The sequence below is a fragment of the Mya arenaria genome, chromosome 7, assembly GCF_026914265.1.
Source record: "Mya arenaria isolate MELC-2E11 chromosome 7, ASM2691426v1".
In the NCBI taxonomy this organism is placed as follows: Eukaryota; Metazoa; Mollusca; class Bivalvia; order Myida; family Myidae; genus Mya; species Mya arenaria.
Window position 1 is genome coordinate 62,476,930 of NC_069128.1, and position 18,777 is coordinate 62,495,706.

The 18,777-nt window shown below is 38.2% G+C and overlaps 1 protein-coding gene across 1 annotated transcript; it reads right to left on the reverse strand.

Annotated features, from left to right (window-relative positions):
* Window positions 1-1,844: 1,844 nt before the first annotated feature.
* On the reverse strand, window positions 1,845-4,514 carry LOC128241323 (uncharacterized). Its single transcript, XM_052958254.1, has 2 exons — window positions 3,647-4,514; window positions 1,845-2,701 (listed from the first exon to the last, which is right to left on the reverse strand). Exons 1-2 carry the CDS (start codon window positions 4,512-4,514, stop codon window positions 1,845-1,847), a joined length of 1,725 nt encoding a protein of 574 aa, XP_052814214.1.
* Window positions 4,515-18,777: the final 14,263 nt, after the last annotated feature.

Below are 18,777 nucleotides of genomic sequence, written 5' to 3' on the forward strand. Positions count from 1 at the left end.
TCCCCCCTATGAACTGTTCTGTGTTGGCACGGTGCGGTCTTATATTCTAAAAAATGTCGGTGCGGTTCTCATACTGAACACCTAGCGTTGATGTCGTTACTATAAACAGCAAAGCGTTGGTGGCGTCCGAAATACTGTCCAACGTTGGCGCGCTTATGTGCCATAAACATCATTGGCGCGGTCCTAAATACTATACGGGGTGTAAGCTTATTTGTATTCCCCTTGTGCAAGACCTACTCGGCGATTAGCCCATTAAGATTGTTAGTTTTTGAATCATGGTGCACAGACAGAATATTACCATGGTTAGAGTTACCTTGGTTCACTTGCATCCATCACTGCCATACGGAACCCTCATTTAACGCTCCCCGGAAGACAATTAGTATGTCTGTAGTGTTGCGATGGGGAAACGAACCTGCGGCCCCTGGATTGACAGTCAAGTGAGCAACAACTAGACCACATGTCCTCAATACTGTAAAGCGTTGGTGCGATCCTATAAACATCAGTGCTAAAGCCAGGATTTGAGCAGAGCAGGGGGCTAGGTCAGAAAAGGCATTTTTGATGCGCATTGAATGAGCCTTAGTGGGACTCTTTCAAGGGTCTGTGTTCAATTCAAATTGTGTTCGTGATGTAACTACTTTTCAAAACTAATAGTTTGTTATGAATACCTTAGCTGTTATTTTTAGAGTTGGAATAATGTCAAAAATAGGTCAAAACTGTTTTGAGAAACCAGGTTGTATGCATAAGGGCATCGCCTGCTTTTTAGGCCGAGCTGGAACACTGTTTAACTGTACAGTATTGGCGCGTTCCTGTATACTGTTTAGCTTTTAGCTTTTACCAAATTAACTTGCGACATCCTCTTGAGATCTACTGTCAAAATTCGTTGGCTCGAACGTGCTTAACTCGAATTAACACTCGGCTCGAACTGAATGTAGAGGACCGATTAGTATATACTGAAGGTAAGCATTCCCGCTTGGTTCGAACCTTCCGCATCTCGATGTTTTTTCGACCTTGGCAGTATGCATACAACTGGTTAATTTCAGCTTGAAAATAACATAACCAACATATTTATTCATTATTTAATTTGTTAAAAATCACATATTCACATATCAACCAATCACATACTGTAACGGTCCACTTTTGGCGGAGGATGTGCGTTCATAGTATAACATTCCGTTATAGACGGAATTACGTTCATAGTACATATGTTAACTTAGTTGATAATATGCAAATTAGCAATGCCTGGAATCTGTGTGGATTGTGAATTCAGTCTATATAAAGACCAGTGGACCCCTTCAGGGTTGAGCATGCTTTTTCCGAAGGGATCTGTTGGTATTTGTTTAACGTCGCACGATAAAATACAATGTACTTTAATTTAAAATATTAACGACAAATAACATCAAATGCATTATTTACTAAGTCAACTCAACACTAAAACACTAAAACAGTGTTATATTTAAAAGTTTAGGAGATAGCTTCTTATTAATTTTGAATCACTAATTGGATATAATTATAATGGTAGAAAGCATATTGTATAGCTATTGTAAATTAACAGAAACAACTATCATTTGACACTTATGATGACGACTATTCATAAATAACATAAATTCATATCAAATTTGAATTTAAACAAGCATATAGTATATACTCACTGAATTCTTAAATCACTTACAAAAGAAAGAAAAAACATACTGTTCTTTGTAGCGTTCGTCTTATTTCAAATTTTGTTAAAAAATGTTTAATCACAAAACAAAAGCAAATGTTCAATTATTTTAAACGATGCGTTTGTCCTTTGCTACAAAATGTGAAATAAAAATGGCTTCTGATAATATATAATATTTGGCATGTTAATGCCTTTGTGTAGCGACAAAAACATTTACTAATTTATTTATGTCGACTTCGCACTGGCAAGCAACATATAACTTGCCAAGCTGTTGACTGTAGCAGACACTCTGTGGGCTAATTATCCCTTCTTTTGCCTTTAATGAAAGGTTGGTAATCTCGCCACTAGACATGTCTAGACATATGATGCTGTTACTACGACTGCCACAAATAAGCAGCTGGTTTTCCACTGTTGCGATGGCCTTTGGTCCTCTAAGCAACGCAAAGTCTTTGAATGTCTGAAGGATGTTCAGATCCATGTCCAACTTGGTGATGGTACTCGTGCCCAAGTCAGATACGTAAATAACTGCTCCCTGGTGTCCCCTTACGACTGTCAAATACCACGGATAAGCAAACGGCTGCTGTTTATTTTCTTTGTTGTTCTTCTCTTTGACCACCTTCCCTTTCATGTCAGTTAAAGCCAGTTTTTCACTGTAATGAGACACGACCAACCTTTCATCATAATACGCGATGCCATAATATTTATCGACCACCTTTAACATGTCTCCCAGTAGAATCTGCTCCTTTATTTCCAAAAACTGAATACCACGTACCTCGGGGAAACTAACAGCTACCATGGTCTCGTTAATGAGACACATTGAGAACGGCCGACTTTGCAGTTTGACCCGTGCCAACAGCCTGCTGGTCTTCAAATCAACTAGCTTCACTGTGGCGTTTTCAAAGTCAGTCAATAATAGCCTGTCTCTAGGAAGGAGGAGCATGTTGGTCAGGAAGCAGTGCGTTTTATCATCTTTAGAATTCACCGGTATTGGAGAAGTTTCCGCGAACTGCATTCTGGTTAGGTCAGCACTGCCCAGACTTTCTGTAATATGACACAGTACGTCAATAATAATAATAATAATAATAATAATAATAATAATAAGAAGAAGAAGAAGAAGAAGAAGAAGAAGAAGAAGAAGAAGAAGAAGAAGAAGAAGAAGAATATTTTTTTCATAAGTTCATAAGTGCTTCGTTATGTTAAGTGATTATATAAATAAAAATATGCATGTGTGGACGTAGTAAACTAAATATCTCAGCATACAGTAGGAACTAAGCATATTGGTAAGTAAATAGACTATATGTTATCCGTCAAGACATGTGTTTCATATTCAAACAATGATAATTATCAGGTGACCTTGCTGAAAACATTGCTGAAGGCATGTTTTTACTTGACAAACGTTCTTGCACTTTTTATGATTGGGTCTCATAATCAGCTGATTTTGACTTCATTGCCTTCGTTTCTGCCATATAAGAAAACTCACAATAGAACATATCCCAATTATTTTGAAAACTGCCATGTTTTTGTTGGAAAATTGCTAAAAAAATCATATTGTTTCTTAATGCATTTATGAACGCACATATGAAAGCTGCGATCTGAAATTTTGTCAGCAGCCTTTTATCACTGGTTTCTGAAAATTTACGCATACATTGGTACATTTCCAGAAATAAAAAAAAAACTTGTCAAAACGGTCAATCTGTGAGAGTGCAGTTTAAACCCAGTATTGAAACGGAAACAATCAGGCAGAGTTTAAACGATTACCATCGTGCTGATAATTTACAACGTAATTCAATTAAACCACAAACTAGGTATGAATGTTTCCTTTAACAACATAAAAAGACAGTTGCTCCGCCCAGTTCCCTCGTTATTGGAATAAAACACTTGCGTTGAAGCGCTCGTATATGATTTCGATACTTTGGGTTGTGTGCAGATACAATTACTAAAACATTTGCAAAATACACGAGAAAGTAAGATGATGCATGTGTTTACCTGTTTTCTTCTTGTCCTGTATGTTTTCTACAGTACCCAGGCCAGTCTTGGAAGCCAGCACACCCTCCGTGGCATGGTCCTTTTTAAACTGATACTGGTGAATAGTCTTCTCCTTACGGATTGCAGCAAGAGCTGATCGAAGACCCTGAAATATTTTCTTCGTTCTTTTGACCTCAATAAACAATCGGATTGCATTGATCTCTTTGGCCTTCAGTTTTCCAATGCTTTCTTCAGCTTTGGACTTTAAGTTGACACATCTTTGTCTCAAAGTGTCAAGCAATGTTTCATCATTACTTTTCATCTGCTCTATAACTTTTCGGAGGGAGTTGTCTCTTTCTTCAATGTATTTGTTCAGTGTGTCACGGTATTGTCCAACCTCAGAAGTCTCTTTTTCGCAAAGTGTTCGAACAATATCAAAGCTGCTTTCTACATCTGAGGAACATGCATCGATTTTCTTAAGTAGTTCGGCAAAAGCTCCAGTAATATCCATGTATTCTTGGTCTTCTTTAAACTCTTTAGCTACATCGGAGATGATTTGCTGATCACAAGCTTTATGATCAAGAACTGAACAATGTCCACAGTTAAGAGACTGGTGGTTCAGACAGAAGTACTTGATTAATTCTCCACGATGGATATCACAACATTCTGTGCTCTCATCTTGTGTTGGCAAATCTGTAGCATGAAGAAGTGCATGCCCTTTGGTAGCCTTGAACTGCATATGTTCATTTCTACATGTAGAGCACAGGAACTCTTTGCAGACACTACAGTAGACATCGGCTGGGAGGGTTTCCCCATCGCGGGAGCAAGGCTGGCACGTCGCGTCAAGGGTTTTTGTGTCATATGTACGCTGCTTGCCTGGTACCTCCATAGTAATGCCCTGTTAGAGATTTTACAAGGATATTCTTTTTTGAAATTTAATACATGTCAAAATTTTATACACAGCATGAAGCTCTAGGACTATGCTATTCCATTTGTTCAAAAGAGAAATCAGAAAATCACACAATCCCCTCGGATACACCAGCCTTTAAGTTTATGAATATGATAAAAATGACTACATTGTATATTAGTTGACATTACATTTACTACCCTGGTAAGTATATATTCAGTTTAGTTATCTTATGGTTACATAAGTTATCATTGTAACACTGACCCTAAAACGATTACTCCGATGATAGTGACGGTAAACTAGTCTGTTAAGATTTTTATAAAAAGGTTTTTGTTAAATATATGTACTCGGATAACTCGAGGTACACTGACAATTTCTCACAATAATTCGCTTTAGACAATTGAATTTATTTAAAACCAAATTTCAAAAAACGTTCCCGACTGACAAGATAAAATTCAACTTCTTTCATATTTCTATTATGTACAGTGTGTGTATACTACGTGATAAATTGCGTCATAAATGCTTCGTCGGAGAGGCAATTGCTTCGAATGATGACTTAAAACAAAGATAATTTTTATTTTTATTCACAATTTTAAATGAACCAAATGGCAGTCTATGTCGCGATAAGAGCCCCGTATTTGTTTTCTTACCGGAGTTTGATAAGGTGATTAGTTTTCTCAAACACTTCGACAAACCTATTTCCAATATTATGTTTTGACAGTGCTCCATCAGATGGCGGTTTTGTGAAAGGATTTGTTGGTTTTGAGAAACTAAACTCTCAATCAAACTCTGGTAAAAGATCGAAAGCGGGGCTCTGTAAGCGGCGTAGACTGCGCTATTTCATAATGCGTTTCATTTAATACGGTGAAGAGCTAGTCATCTTTGTTTAAAGTCTACATTTGAAGGAAATATAGCCTTCCGACGGAGCATTTATGACGCAATTTATCATGTGGTATATACACACACTGTCAATGATAGAAATATGAAAGAAGTTAAATACTATGTGGTATTTTCAGTGAAGTAAGTATAAGTTTGCCTATTGTAAAAGCTTCATTTGAAAACAAACTATAATAGTTATGAAAAACCATCATAGTTGACACGCCAAATGAGGGCTTTACGGGGTGGTCGACTAATTTGTACGAGCGAAAAAGTGATCCCTTCCCAGTTCACTTTAATCAAATGTTAAATACCCCAAATATTCCTCACATGATTTTAAACTATACATGTATATACAAATGGAATAACTTTCAATAGTTTTACATCTTAGAGTGATCTTTAAATACAAAATGGACATGTCCAATTCTTAGCCGAACATTCATGTACGCGAAAAGAATCTATTAAAACTAGAGCTATCACAGAATGTAATTTTTACCCTTGCACACCCAAGCGTCGGTAATGTCGGAATACAAGTTCCAGAAAATATTACACGGATAGAACAATTAAAGAAAACAAGTGGTTGTGTTTAACGGAAGGTAAAAGTGCCACAGAAGTTTCAATAATGAAGAGACATGAGAATGATTGGAAAATATTGACATTGTTATATAACATTGTAATGTGATACAAACTATCACCAGTAAGGCTTTTATTGCAAAACATACTAAGCTCAGAAGGTTGCTGTGACCTTGCAGTGACATGGGTCATGCGCGCAACACTTCATACTATGGTGATCACTTCTGATAATAATTTTAAAATCCGACCATGAATGAAAAATATATGGACCGGACAAAACGGCAGAGGCCGACGAACCATATTAAGTCAAGAAGGTTGCTGTGACCGTGACCTAGAATGTATGGACACCGGTCTTAAGGGCGACCCGTCCTCATACTTTGGTAGTCACTTCCCAAAGACTTTCATCATATCAACTTTTAACGCAAATTCCGATCCACATGGCAAAACGTTATTCCACAGCACCATCGCAAGAACAACAACGGCACCACTTTTATAAATATATGCAAACTTCCGTTTTAAAGAGTTTGTATGTTTTGATGTGTATCGGCGTAAGTAATATACATAACTGTTCTATTTGCATGCGCCAGAATCTTCTTACGGTGTGTCTATGCGCTAAAGTGTAGTTAAAATGCTAGCAAATCTCAAAATATGCACATGTCCAAATCGGGAAAAAGCTCCTGGCACTACAGTTCGCATAATAATGAAACGAACTCTAGGCTCAGTAAAAGTGTACTAACACGGTAACATATTCTCCGATTATCGAAATATGTCCATCTAGTGATAAAATAAGATGAAATATAAGTCATACTCACGTACGTATATACAAGTAAACACAAGGCACAGGTACACCACGGAAGTCTCGACAGCTCATTTTCTTTGCCCAACCAATAAATGGGGGAGATTGTCTTTAGTGAGCGTGCATAAGAATATGCAAGTTTAAGTCTTTATGGGCAACGCGGTCATTATAACTTACCGTATGTTTTAATGAATATAAAAAGTAGGCAAAATTTGGCCTGATATGCCAACGCTGTCATTATAGTAACTACGCGCATTTCAAACCTTATTCAACACCATATGATTAAATGCATGTTTTGGAATAGGCAACTATATGGCCGGTTAGGTCAACGCTGTCATTATGAAAACTACGCGCATTTCAAACATTATCCAACAGCATATGATTAATTGCATATTTTAGAATAGGCACTTATTTGGTCTGTTAGGTCAACGCGGTCAATATAGTTTAGATCATTATGGTAACAACGCGCATTTTAAACATTATAGCACAACTTATAATTGAATGCATTAGTTGTAATAGGCAACTTATGCGTTAGGTCAACGCGGTCATTTGGTTACTATGCACATTGTAAACATTATGTGACTGTGTTTAACAATGCTTGCTTTTTTTTGTAAATGGATATTCAGTTTATGTAACATATCTTTATGGGAGCATCGATGATTAGGTCAATTGCTCTTTAATGATAAAATCATACCGCGGATAATGTTCTATACTCATTGTTTTAGTGTTTTCTATCAGATGTATCATAAAATTCGTCTTTGGAAAATAAAAAGATGTTATGGCCTAATAAGTAATATTTTCAGTATGTATTATTCATTGATCTTTTTTAATTATAGCTGCAATTCCATTTATCAGAGGCTTTCTGGATGATTAAATGAGTATCGTACCGGTGATCACGTTGACGAAGGTATGAACGCAGGCAGGCTTTCTGAATGATTAAATGAGTATCGTACCGGTGATCACATTGACGCAGGCATGAACGCAGACAGGCTTTCTGAATGATTAAATGAGTATCATACCGGTGATCACACTGACGCAGGTATGAACGCAGGCAGGCTCTCTGAATGATTAAATGAGTATCGTACCGGTGATCACATTGACGGAGGCATGAACGTATGCAGGCTTTCTGAATGATTAAATGAGTATCGTACCGGTGATCACACTGCCGAAGGCATGAACGCAGGCAGGCTTTCTGAATGATTAAATGAGTATCGTACCAGTGATCACACTGCCGAAGGCATGAACGCAGACAGGCTTTCTGAATGATTAAATGAGTATCGTACCGGTGATCACATAGACGAAGGTATGAACGTAGGCAGGCTTTCTGAATGATTAAATGAGTATCGTACCAGTGATCACACTGCCGAAGGCATGAACGCAGGCAGGCTTTCTGAATGATTAAATGAGTATCTTACCAGTGATCACATAGACGAAGGTATGAACGCCAGCAGGCTCTCTGAATGGTTAAATAAGTATCGTACCGGAGATCACACTGACGAAGGTATGAACGCCAGCAGGCTTTCTGAATGGTTAAATGAGTATCGTACCGGTGATCACATAGACGAAGGTATGAACGTATGCAGGCTTTCTGAATGATTAAATGAGTATCATACCAGTGATCACATTGACGAAGGTATGAACGCAGACAGGCTTTCTGAATGGTTAAATGAGTATCATACCGGTGATCACATAGACGAAGGTATGAACGCCAGCAGGCTCTCTGAATGGTTAAATGAGTATCGTACCGGAGATCACACTGACGAAGGTATGAACGCAGGCAGGCTTTCTGAATGATTAAATGAGTATCATACAGGTGATCAGATTGGCGGAGGAATGAACGAAGACAGGCTTTCTAAATGCTTAAATGAGTATCATACTGGTGATCACATTGATGAAGGTATGAACCCAGGAATGATTTCTGAAAGATTAAATGAGTGTCGTGCCATTGACCACATTGGCCGGCGCATGAACACAGACAGGCTTTCTGAATGATTAAATGAGTATCATACCGGTGATCACATTGGCGGGGGCATGAACACAGACAGGCTTTCTGAATGATTAAATGAGTGTCGGTGATCACATTCCCGGAGGAATGAACAGATTAAATGAGTGTCGGTGATCACATTCCCGGAGGAATGAACATAGACAGGCTTTCTAAATGATTAAATGAGTATCGTACCGGTGATCAAAATGGCGGGGGCATGAACGCAGACAGGCTTTCTATGTGAATAAACGAGTTTTGAACTGGTGATCACATTAGTGCATGAACGCAGGCGGGCTTTCTGGATGATTAAATAAGTGTCATACCGGTTATCACATTAGCGTTGGCTTGACCGCAGGCAGGCTTTCTGAATGATTAAATGAGTATCGTACCGGTGATCACATAGACGAAGGTATGAACGCCAGCAGGCTCTCTGAATGGTTAAATAAGTATCGTACCGGAGATCACACTGACGAAGGTATGAACGCCAGCAGGCTCTCTGAATGGTTAAATAAGTATCGTACCAGTGATCACACTGCCGAAGGCATGGACGCAGACAGGCTTTCTGAATGATTAAATGAGTATCGTACCGGTGATCACGTTGACGAAGGTATGAACGCAGACAGGCTTTCTGAATGATTAAATGAGTATCATACCGGTGATCACATTGACGGAGGCATGAACGTATGCAGGCTTTCTGAATGATTAAATGAGTATCGTACCAGTGATCACATTGACGCAGGCATGAACGTATGCAGGCTTTCTGAATGATTAAATGAGTATCATACCGGTGATCACATTGACGGAGGCATGAACGTATGCAGGCTTTCTGAATGATTAAATGAGTATCGTACCAGTGATCACATTGACGGAGGCATGAACGTAGGCAGGCTTTCTGAATGATTAAATGAGTATCGTACCAGTGATCACATTGACGGAGGCATGAACGTATGCAGGCTTTCTGAAAGATTAAATGAGTATCGTACCAGTGATCACATTGACGGAGGCATGAACGTAGGCAGGCTTTCTGAATGATTAAATGAGTATCGTACCGGTGATCACATTGACGGAGGCATGAACGTAGGCAGGCTTTCTGAATGATTAAATGAGTATCGTACCGGTGATCACATTGACGGAGGCATGAACGTAGGCAGGCTTTCTGAATGGTTAAATGAGTATCATACCGGTGATCACATAGACGAAGGTATGAACGCCAGCAGGCTCTCTGAATGGTTAAATGAGTATCGTACCGGAGATCACACTGACGAAGGTATGAACGCAGGCAGGCTTTCTGAATGATTAAATGAGTATCATACAGGTGATCAGATTGGCGGAGGAATGAACGAAGACAGGCTTTCTAAATGCTTAAATGAGTATCATACTGGTGATCACATTGATGAAGGTATGAACCCAGGAATGATTTCTGAAAGATTAAATGAGTGTCGTGCCATTGACCACATTGGCCGGCGCATGAACACAGACAGGCTTTCTGAATGATTAAATGAGTATCATACCGGTGATCACATTGGCGGGGGCATGAACACAGACAGGCTTTCTGAATGATTAAATGAGTGTCGGTGATCACATTCCCGGAGGAATGAACAGATTAAATGAGTGTCGGTGATCACATTCCCGGAGGAATGAACATAGACAGGCTTTCTAAATGATTAAATGAGTATCGTACCGGTGATCAAAATGGCGGGGGCATGAACGCAGACAGGCTTTCTATGTGAATAAACGAGTTTTGAACTGGTGATCACATTAGTGCATGAACGCAGGCGGGCTTTCTGGATGATTAAATAAGTGTCATACCGGTTATCACATTAGCGTTGGCTTGAACGCAGGCAGGCTTTCTGAATGATTAAATGAGTATCGTACCGGAGATCACATAGACGAAGGTATGAACGCCAGCAGGCTCTCTGAATGGTTAAATAAGTATCGTACCAGTGATCACACTGCCGAAGGCATGGACGCAGACAGGCTTTCTGAATGATTAAATGAGTATCGTACCGGTGATCACATTGACGAAGGTATGAACGTATGCAGGCTTTCTGAATGATTAAATGAGTATCATACCGGTGATCACATTGACGGAGGCATGAACGTATGCAGGCTTTCTGAATGATTAAAAGAGTATCATACCAGTGATCACATTGACGCAGGCATGAACGTAGGCAGGCTTTCTGAATGATTAAATGAGTATCATGCCGGTGATCACATTGACGGAGGCATGAACGTATGCAGGCTTTCTGAAAGATTAAATGAGTATCGTACCAGTGATCACATTGACGGAGGCATGAACGTAAGCAGGCTTTCTGAATGATTAAATGAGTATCGTACCAGTGATCACATTGACGCAGGCATGAACGTATGCAGGCTTTCTGAATGATTAAATGAGTATCATACCGGTGATCACATTGACGGAGGCATGAACGTATGCAGGCTTTCTGAATGATTAAATGAGTATCGTACCGGTGATCACATTGACGGAGGCATGCACGTATGCAGGCTTTCTGAATGATTAAATGAGTATCGTACCGGTGATCACATTGACGGAGGCATGAACGCAGACAGGCTTTCTGAATGATTAAACGAGTATCGTACCGGTGATCACATTGACGGAGGCATGAACGTAGGCAGGCTTTCTGAATGATTAAATGAGTATCGTACCGGTGATCACATTGACGGAGGCATGAACGCAGGCAGGCTTTCTGAATGATTAAATGAGTATCGTACCGGTGATCACATAGACGAAGGTATGGATGCCAGCAGGCTTTCTGAATGATTAAATGAGTATCGTACCGGTGATCACATTGACGCAGGCATGAACGCAGGCAGACTTTCTGAATGATTAAACGAGTATCGTGCCGGTGATCACATTGACGGAGGCATGCACGTATGCAGGCTTTCTGAATGATTAAATGAATATTGTACCAGTGATCACATTGATGGAGGCATGCACGTATGAAGGCTTTCTGAATGATTAAATGAGTATCGTACCGGTGATCACATTGACGGAGGCATGGACGTACATGTATGCAGGCTTTCTGAATGATTAAATGAGTATCGTACCGGTGATCAGATTGGCAGAGGAATAAACGCAGGCAGGCTTTCTGAATGATTAAATGAGTATCGTACCGGTGATCACATTGACGAAGGTATGAACGCAGGCAGGCTTTCTGAATGATTAAATGAGTATCATACAGGTGATCAGATTGGCGGAGGAATGAACGCAGACAGGCTTTCTAAATGCTTAAATGAGTATCATACTGGTGATCACATTGATGAAGGTATGAACCCAGGAAGGATTTCTGAATGATTAAATGAGTGTCGTGCCATTGACCACATTGGCCGGCGCATGAACACAGACAGGCTTTCTGAATGATTAAATGAGTATCATACCGGTGATCACATTGGCGGGGGCATGAACACAGACAGGCTTTCTGAATGATTAAATGAGTGTCGGTGATCACATTCCCGGAGGAATGAGCAGATTAAATGAGTGTCGGTGATCACATTCCCGGAGGAATGAACATAGACAGGCTTTCTGAATGATTACATGAGTATCGTACCGGTGATCAAAATGGCGGGGGCATGAACGCAGACAGGCTTTCTATGTGAATAAACGAGTTTTGAACTGGTGATCACATTAGTGGGGGTATGAACGCAGGCGGGCTTTCTGGATGATTAAATAAGTGTCATACCGGTAATCACATTAGCGTTGGCTTGAACGCAGGCAGACTTTCTGAATGATTCAATGAGTATCGTACTGGTGATCACATTTCTGGATGCATGAACGCAGACAGGCTCCCGGAATGATTAAATAAGTATCGTACCGGTGACCACAATGGCGGAGGCAATGACCGCAGACAGACTTTCTGAATGATTAAATGAGTATCGTACCCGTGATAAAATTTCCGGAGGCATGAACGCAGACAGGTTTCCGTAATGATTACATGAGTATCGTACCGGTGATGTCATTGGCGGGGGCATGAACGCAGACAGGCTTTCTGTGTGATTAAATGAGTATCGTACCGGTGACCACATTGCCGGAGGCATGAATGCAGACAGTCTCTCTGTATGATTAAATGAGTATCGTACCGGTGATCTAATTGGCGGGGGCATGAACACAGACAGGCTTACTGAATGATTAATTGAGTGTCGTACCAGTTATCACATTGGCAGAGGCATGAACGCAGACAGTCTTTCTGAATGATTAAATGAGTATCGTACCGGTGATCACATTGGCGGGGGCATGAACGCAGACAGGCTTTCGGCATGATTCAATTAGTATCGTACCGGTGACCACATTGGCCGGAGCATGAACACAGACAGGCTTTCTGAATGATTAAATGAGTATCATACCGGTGATCACATTTGCGGGGGCATATATATGAACGCAGACAGGCTTTCTGAATGATTAAATGAGTGCCGTACTGGTGTTCACATTGGCCGAGGTATGAACGCAGGCAAGCTTTCTGAATGGTTAAATGAGTATCGTTCCGGTGATCACATTGGCGGGGGCATGAACGCAGGCAGGCTTTCTGGATGATTAAATGAGTATCGTACCGGTGGTCACATTGGCGGGGGCATGAACGCAGGCAGGCTTTCTGGATGATTAAATGAGTGTCGTACCGGTGATCAAATTGGTGGAGGCATGAACGCAGACAAGCTTTCTGAATGATCAAATGAGTAATCACAAAGGCAGAGACATGAACGCAGACAGGCTTTCTGAAATATTAAATCAACCTTGACCTTCGACTTACTGATACCAAAATCAATGGGGGTCATCAACTAATAATGACAGACTGGCAAACCAAGTTTGAAGTTCCTAGGTGAAAGCATTGTTTAATTATTCAGCATAAACCGATTTTCACGTCAAGGTCACTGCGGCCTTGACCTACTGATCCCAAAATCAAAAGGGGTTATCTACAAGTCATGTCCAATTGGCATATCCAGTTCCTTGGTGCAAACCTTGTTTAGTTATTGAACAGAATCTGATTTTTCACCTTAAGTTCACTGCGCCTTTGACCATTGACCTACTAATCTCAAATCAATAAGGGTCATCTAATAGCCATGACCGACTGGCGTACCAAGTATGAAGTTCCTTGTATGTCCATTTTTTAGTTATTAAGCAAAAACAAGTGTTCTGCATAAGGTCACTGCAAACATCGTTTCCACCTCAAGGTCACCCTGACCTTGACCTTTGACTAGGTCTTAGCGTTTTTGAGCTGAAACAAATTGTAAGGACTGACAGACAGTGCATTAACAGTATGTCCCTCCTAGAAGTGTGTGTGTGTGTGTGGGGGGGGGATTCATAATTATATGGTTGCATACAAGGCTTACTTTTTAATTTCAACAGCAATCACAACATTCCACAAATATTACCAAAATCCACTCAAATGACAATGATGAGGGTCTTTTCTCTTAGTATGACTGTTGTTCGAGTTATGTGATTTCACTTATTAGCTTATTTCTAGTCATGTATGAGAGGGTCTTTTCTATTAGTATGACTGTCATTCGAGTTATGTGATCTCACTTATTAGCTTATTTCTAGTCATGTATGAGAGGGTCTTTTCTCTTAGTATGACTGTCATTTGAGTTATGTGATTTCACTTATTAGCTTATTTCTAGTCATGTATGAGAGGGTCTTTTCTCTTAGTACGACTGTCATTTGAGTTATGTGATTTCACTTATTAGCTTATTTCTAGTCATGTATGAGAGGGTCTTTTCTCTTAGTATGACTGTCATTTGAGTTATGTGATTTCACTTATTAGCTTATTTCTAGTCATGTATGAGAGGGTCTTTTCTCTTAGTACGACTGTCATTTGAGTTATGTGATTTCACTTATTAGCTTATTTCTAGTCATGTATGAGAGGGTCTTTTCTCTTAGTATGACTGTCATTTGAGTTATGTGATTTCACTTATTAGCTTATTTCTAGTCATGTATGAGAGGGTCTTTTCTCTTAGTACGACTGTCATTTGAGTTATGTGATTTCACTTATTAGCTTATTTCTAGTCATGTATGAGAGGGTCTTTTCTCTTAGTACGACTGTCATTTGAGTTATGTGATTTCACTTATTAGCTTATTTCTAGTCATGTATGAGAGGGTCTTTTCTCTTAGTACGACTGTCATTTGAGTTATGTGATTTCACTTATTAGCTTATTTCTAGTCATGTATGAGAGGGTATTTTCTCTTAGTACGACTGTCATTTGAGTTATGTGATTTCACTTATTAGCTTATTTCTAGTCATGTATGAGAGGGTCTTTTCTCTTAGTATGACTGTCATTTGAGTTATGTGATTTCACTTATTAGCTTATTTCTAGTCATGTATGAGAGGGTCTTTTCTCTTAGTACGACTGTCATTTGAGTTATGTGATTTCACTTATTAGCTTATTTCTAGTCATGTATGAGAGGGTCTTTTCTCTTAGTATGACTGTCATTTGAGTTATGTGATTTCACTTATTAGCTTATTTCTAGTCATGTATGAGAGGGTCTTTTCTCTTAGTACGACTGTCATTTGAGTTATGTGATTTCACTTATTAGCTTATTTCTAGTCATGTATGAGAGGGTCTTTTCTCTTAGTATGACTGTCATTTGAGTTATGTGATTTCACTTATTAGCTTATTTCTAGTCATGTATGAGAGGGTCTTTTCTCTTAGTACGACTGTCATTTGAGTTATGTGATTTCACTTATTAGCTTATTTCTAGTCATGTATGAGAGGGTCTTTTCTCTTAGTATGACTGTCATTTGAGTTATGTGATTTCACTTATTAGCTTATTTCTAGTCATGTATGAGAGGGTCTTTTCTCTTAGTATGACTGTCATTTGAGTTATGTGATTTCACTTATTAGCTTATTTCTAGTCATGTATGAGAGGGTCTTTTCTCTTAGTATGACTGTCATTCGAGTTATGTGATTTCACTTATTAGCTATTTCTAGTCATGTATGAGAGGGTCTTTTCTCTTAGTATGACTGTCATTCGAGTTATGTGATTTCACTTATTAGCTTATTTCTAGTCATGTATGAGAGGGTCTTTTCTCTTAGTATGACTGTCATTTGAGTTATGTGATTTCACTTATTAGCTTATTTCTAGTCATGTATGAGAGGGTCTTTTCTCTTAGTATGACTGTCATTTGAGTTATGTGATTTCACTTATTAGCTTATTTCTAGTCATGTATGAGAGGGTCTTTTCTCTTAGTATGACTGTCATTTGAGTTATGTGATTTCACTTATTAGCTTATTTCTAGTCATGTATGAGAGGGTCTTTTCTCTTAGTATGACTGTCATTTGAGTTATGTGATTTCACTTATTAGCTTATTTCTAGTCATGTATGAGAGGGTCTTTTCTCTTAGTACGACTGTCATTTGAGTTATGTGATTTCACTTATTAGCGTATTTCTAGTCATGTATGAGAGGGTCTTTTCTCTTAGTATGACTGTCATTTGAGTTATGTGATTTCACTTATTAGCTTATTTCTAGTCATGTATGAGAGGGTCTTTTCTCTTAGTATGACTGTCATTTGAGTTATGTGATTTCACTTATTAGCTTATTTCTAGTCATGTATGAGAGGGTCTTTTCTCTTAGTACGACTGTCATTTGAGTTATGTGATTTCACTTATTAGCTTATTTCTAGTCATGTATGAGAGGGTCTTTTCTCTTAGTATGACTGTCATTTGAGTTATGTGATTTCACTTATTAGCTTATTTCTAGTCATGTATGAGAGGGTCTTTTCTCTTAGTACGACTGTCATTTGAGTTATGTGATTTCACTTATTAGCTTATTTCTAGTCATATATATGCCTGGCTAGTGAATCAAGTCATCTAATTGCTCGATGTATGAGATTTTTTAAATCTCATTTTTGTATCAGTCCACAGGGTATTTACATTTTGGCATAATAAAAAGCTTCTCGTCTAGTAAACAAAACTTCTGATTAAGTGTATAAATCATTTAAAACCTGTGTATTTCAAAATCATAATCATTTTATGGTCGTAATCATAATTTGAGCAGTATTTATGAAAACAGAATGTTCTCATTTAAACAATTTTGGATTCTAGAAACGAACAACATGATTTCAAAAATATTATATATTTATTGCATTTAATAATCAAACAGATATACATGTATACACAAATAGTTAACAACATGGACATAAATGTGTTTGTGTATATATTATTTCTATATATAATCGATCAAATCTTTTTCAAACGAACCAAACAATACAATTTAAACAATAAATTTATTTAAAAGAATACAACAATTGAGATCATGAGAAATATAGTTACTTACTATACAGTCAGTAAGAGCTCATTCAGAAACCATGCTTTCCTTGCTTAGTAACTATTATACAGTCGAAACTCGCTGTGTCAAACTCTGTTATATCGATGTTTCGGTTATGTATGACTTTTTTTCGAATGTTTTTGGTTGAGTAATACACTTTTAGAACTTGGGTTATATCCAATGTTTGTTACCTTGAGGTATTTCCCAAGGTCCTAACGACGTCGATATAGCGAGTTTTGACTGTACTATGTAAATAAACCATCGCATTGCTATACAAAGTTTAACACAGAAAAAAACAAGATCAATAATCAAAACATATCTACAATACAATGGGTCGATTGCTAAGAACTTCGTTAAAGTTCAACGGGCCGATTGCTCAGAACTTCGTTAAAGTTAACAACATTGTTAACATCATCATTGTTAACTTTCGAAGCTCCACCATCCTTATCTGCTGTATTTCAAATAAGCTTTGAGACAATAGGTTCAGCTGAATTTGCTTTGTTTAAATATATGAATCCAATCAAAACATTTATCATGTCTAAAAGTTAACAACACTGAAGTTAACAATGTTGTTAACTTTAACAAGGTTCTAAACAATCGGCCGAGTATTTATGGTATAATCTATAATCGATTGCCTGAAAAAATAAACATAACATATACAAGTAAATATTCATAGACCCCAAAAAAGGTTTGGTTAGGGTTACATCCTTTTCAAGAACAGGTTGGGTAGGTATACTTTTAATGTAATTTTATTTTTTTACTAGGCTTTATACAAGAATATTATTGTTATCATTGGAGATTGGTGTTGAAGGAATCTTCAGTATAAAGATTTAATGGTTTTTAACCACATTAAAACACACTCTGAAATTTTATTATTTAAAAAATAAAATAATAATAATTACCAATAAAATGGAAGGGTCAGAGCCTATTTCGTAGGTAGAGTCAGGTAACCCCAACCAAACGTAATCTTTTTGAGGCCATATTCATGTTATTACAACAGGAGAGCTTAGTGCTCTTTTAATAGTAATGAACTAACGCATAAGGAAAAAAGGGATATTTTGTTTTGAAATCAAAAATCTAAAAACATGCAGGAAAAATTCACACAAATATGCACAGCGTAAAAGTAAAAAAATACATAAACATTGACCATAAATGCTACACAAAAGTATCATTGAAGTTGGTATCTCTGACCACAATAAAAACCCTGCTTGAACACCTCCATGCACAAACCCTACTTGAACACCCCTATGTATTTAGTTCATTATGGTGGCTGTTTTGAACCGCACAAAGCCATGGAGTATTTTTTGGTAAACATATAATAGGCATTGCCTTTTAACGAATATATTTGTATACTTTGGTAATCTTTATCATAAATTGATAAATTTCATATTGTAAATATTGTACAGTATACTGTCTTTCCTTAAAGATGATATAAAACCGCGTATGAATGGAAATAGCAGTTACTGAGTACTAGCGAATGTCAAAACAGAAGCTTGGGGGGATGGTATACAGACAAAGACAGAGGACAGAGTATTATTAAAGTAATTTCTTTACGTATCAAAATAACTGTATTCATGTTTGCCGTACTTCAGATACCAGGAATCTGCACACAATACAGCGAGCCAGATGGACAGAAGAAGTGGTTTAGAGAGACTTTGCACAATGGACAGAAGAAGTGGTTTAGAGAGACTTTGCACAAAGACATTGGGAACAAAACAATTCCGCCAAGCAGTCTTGTGA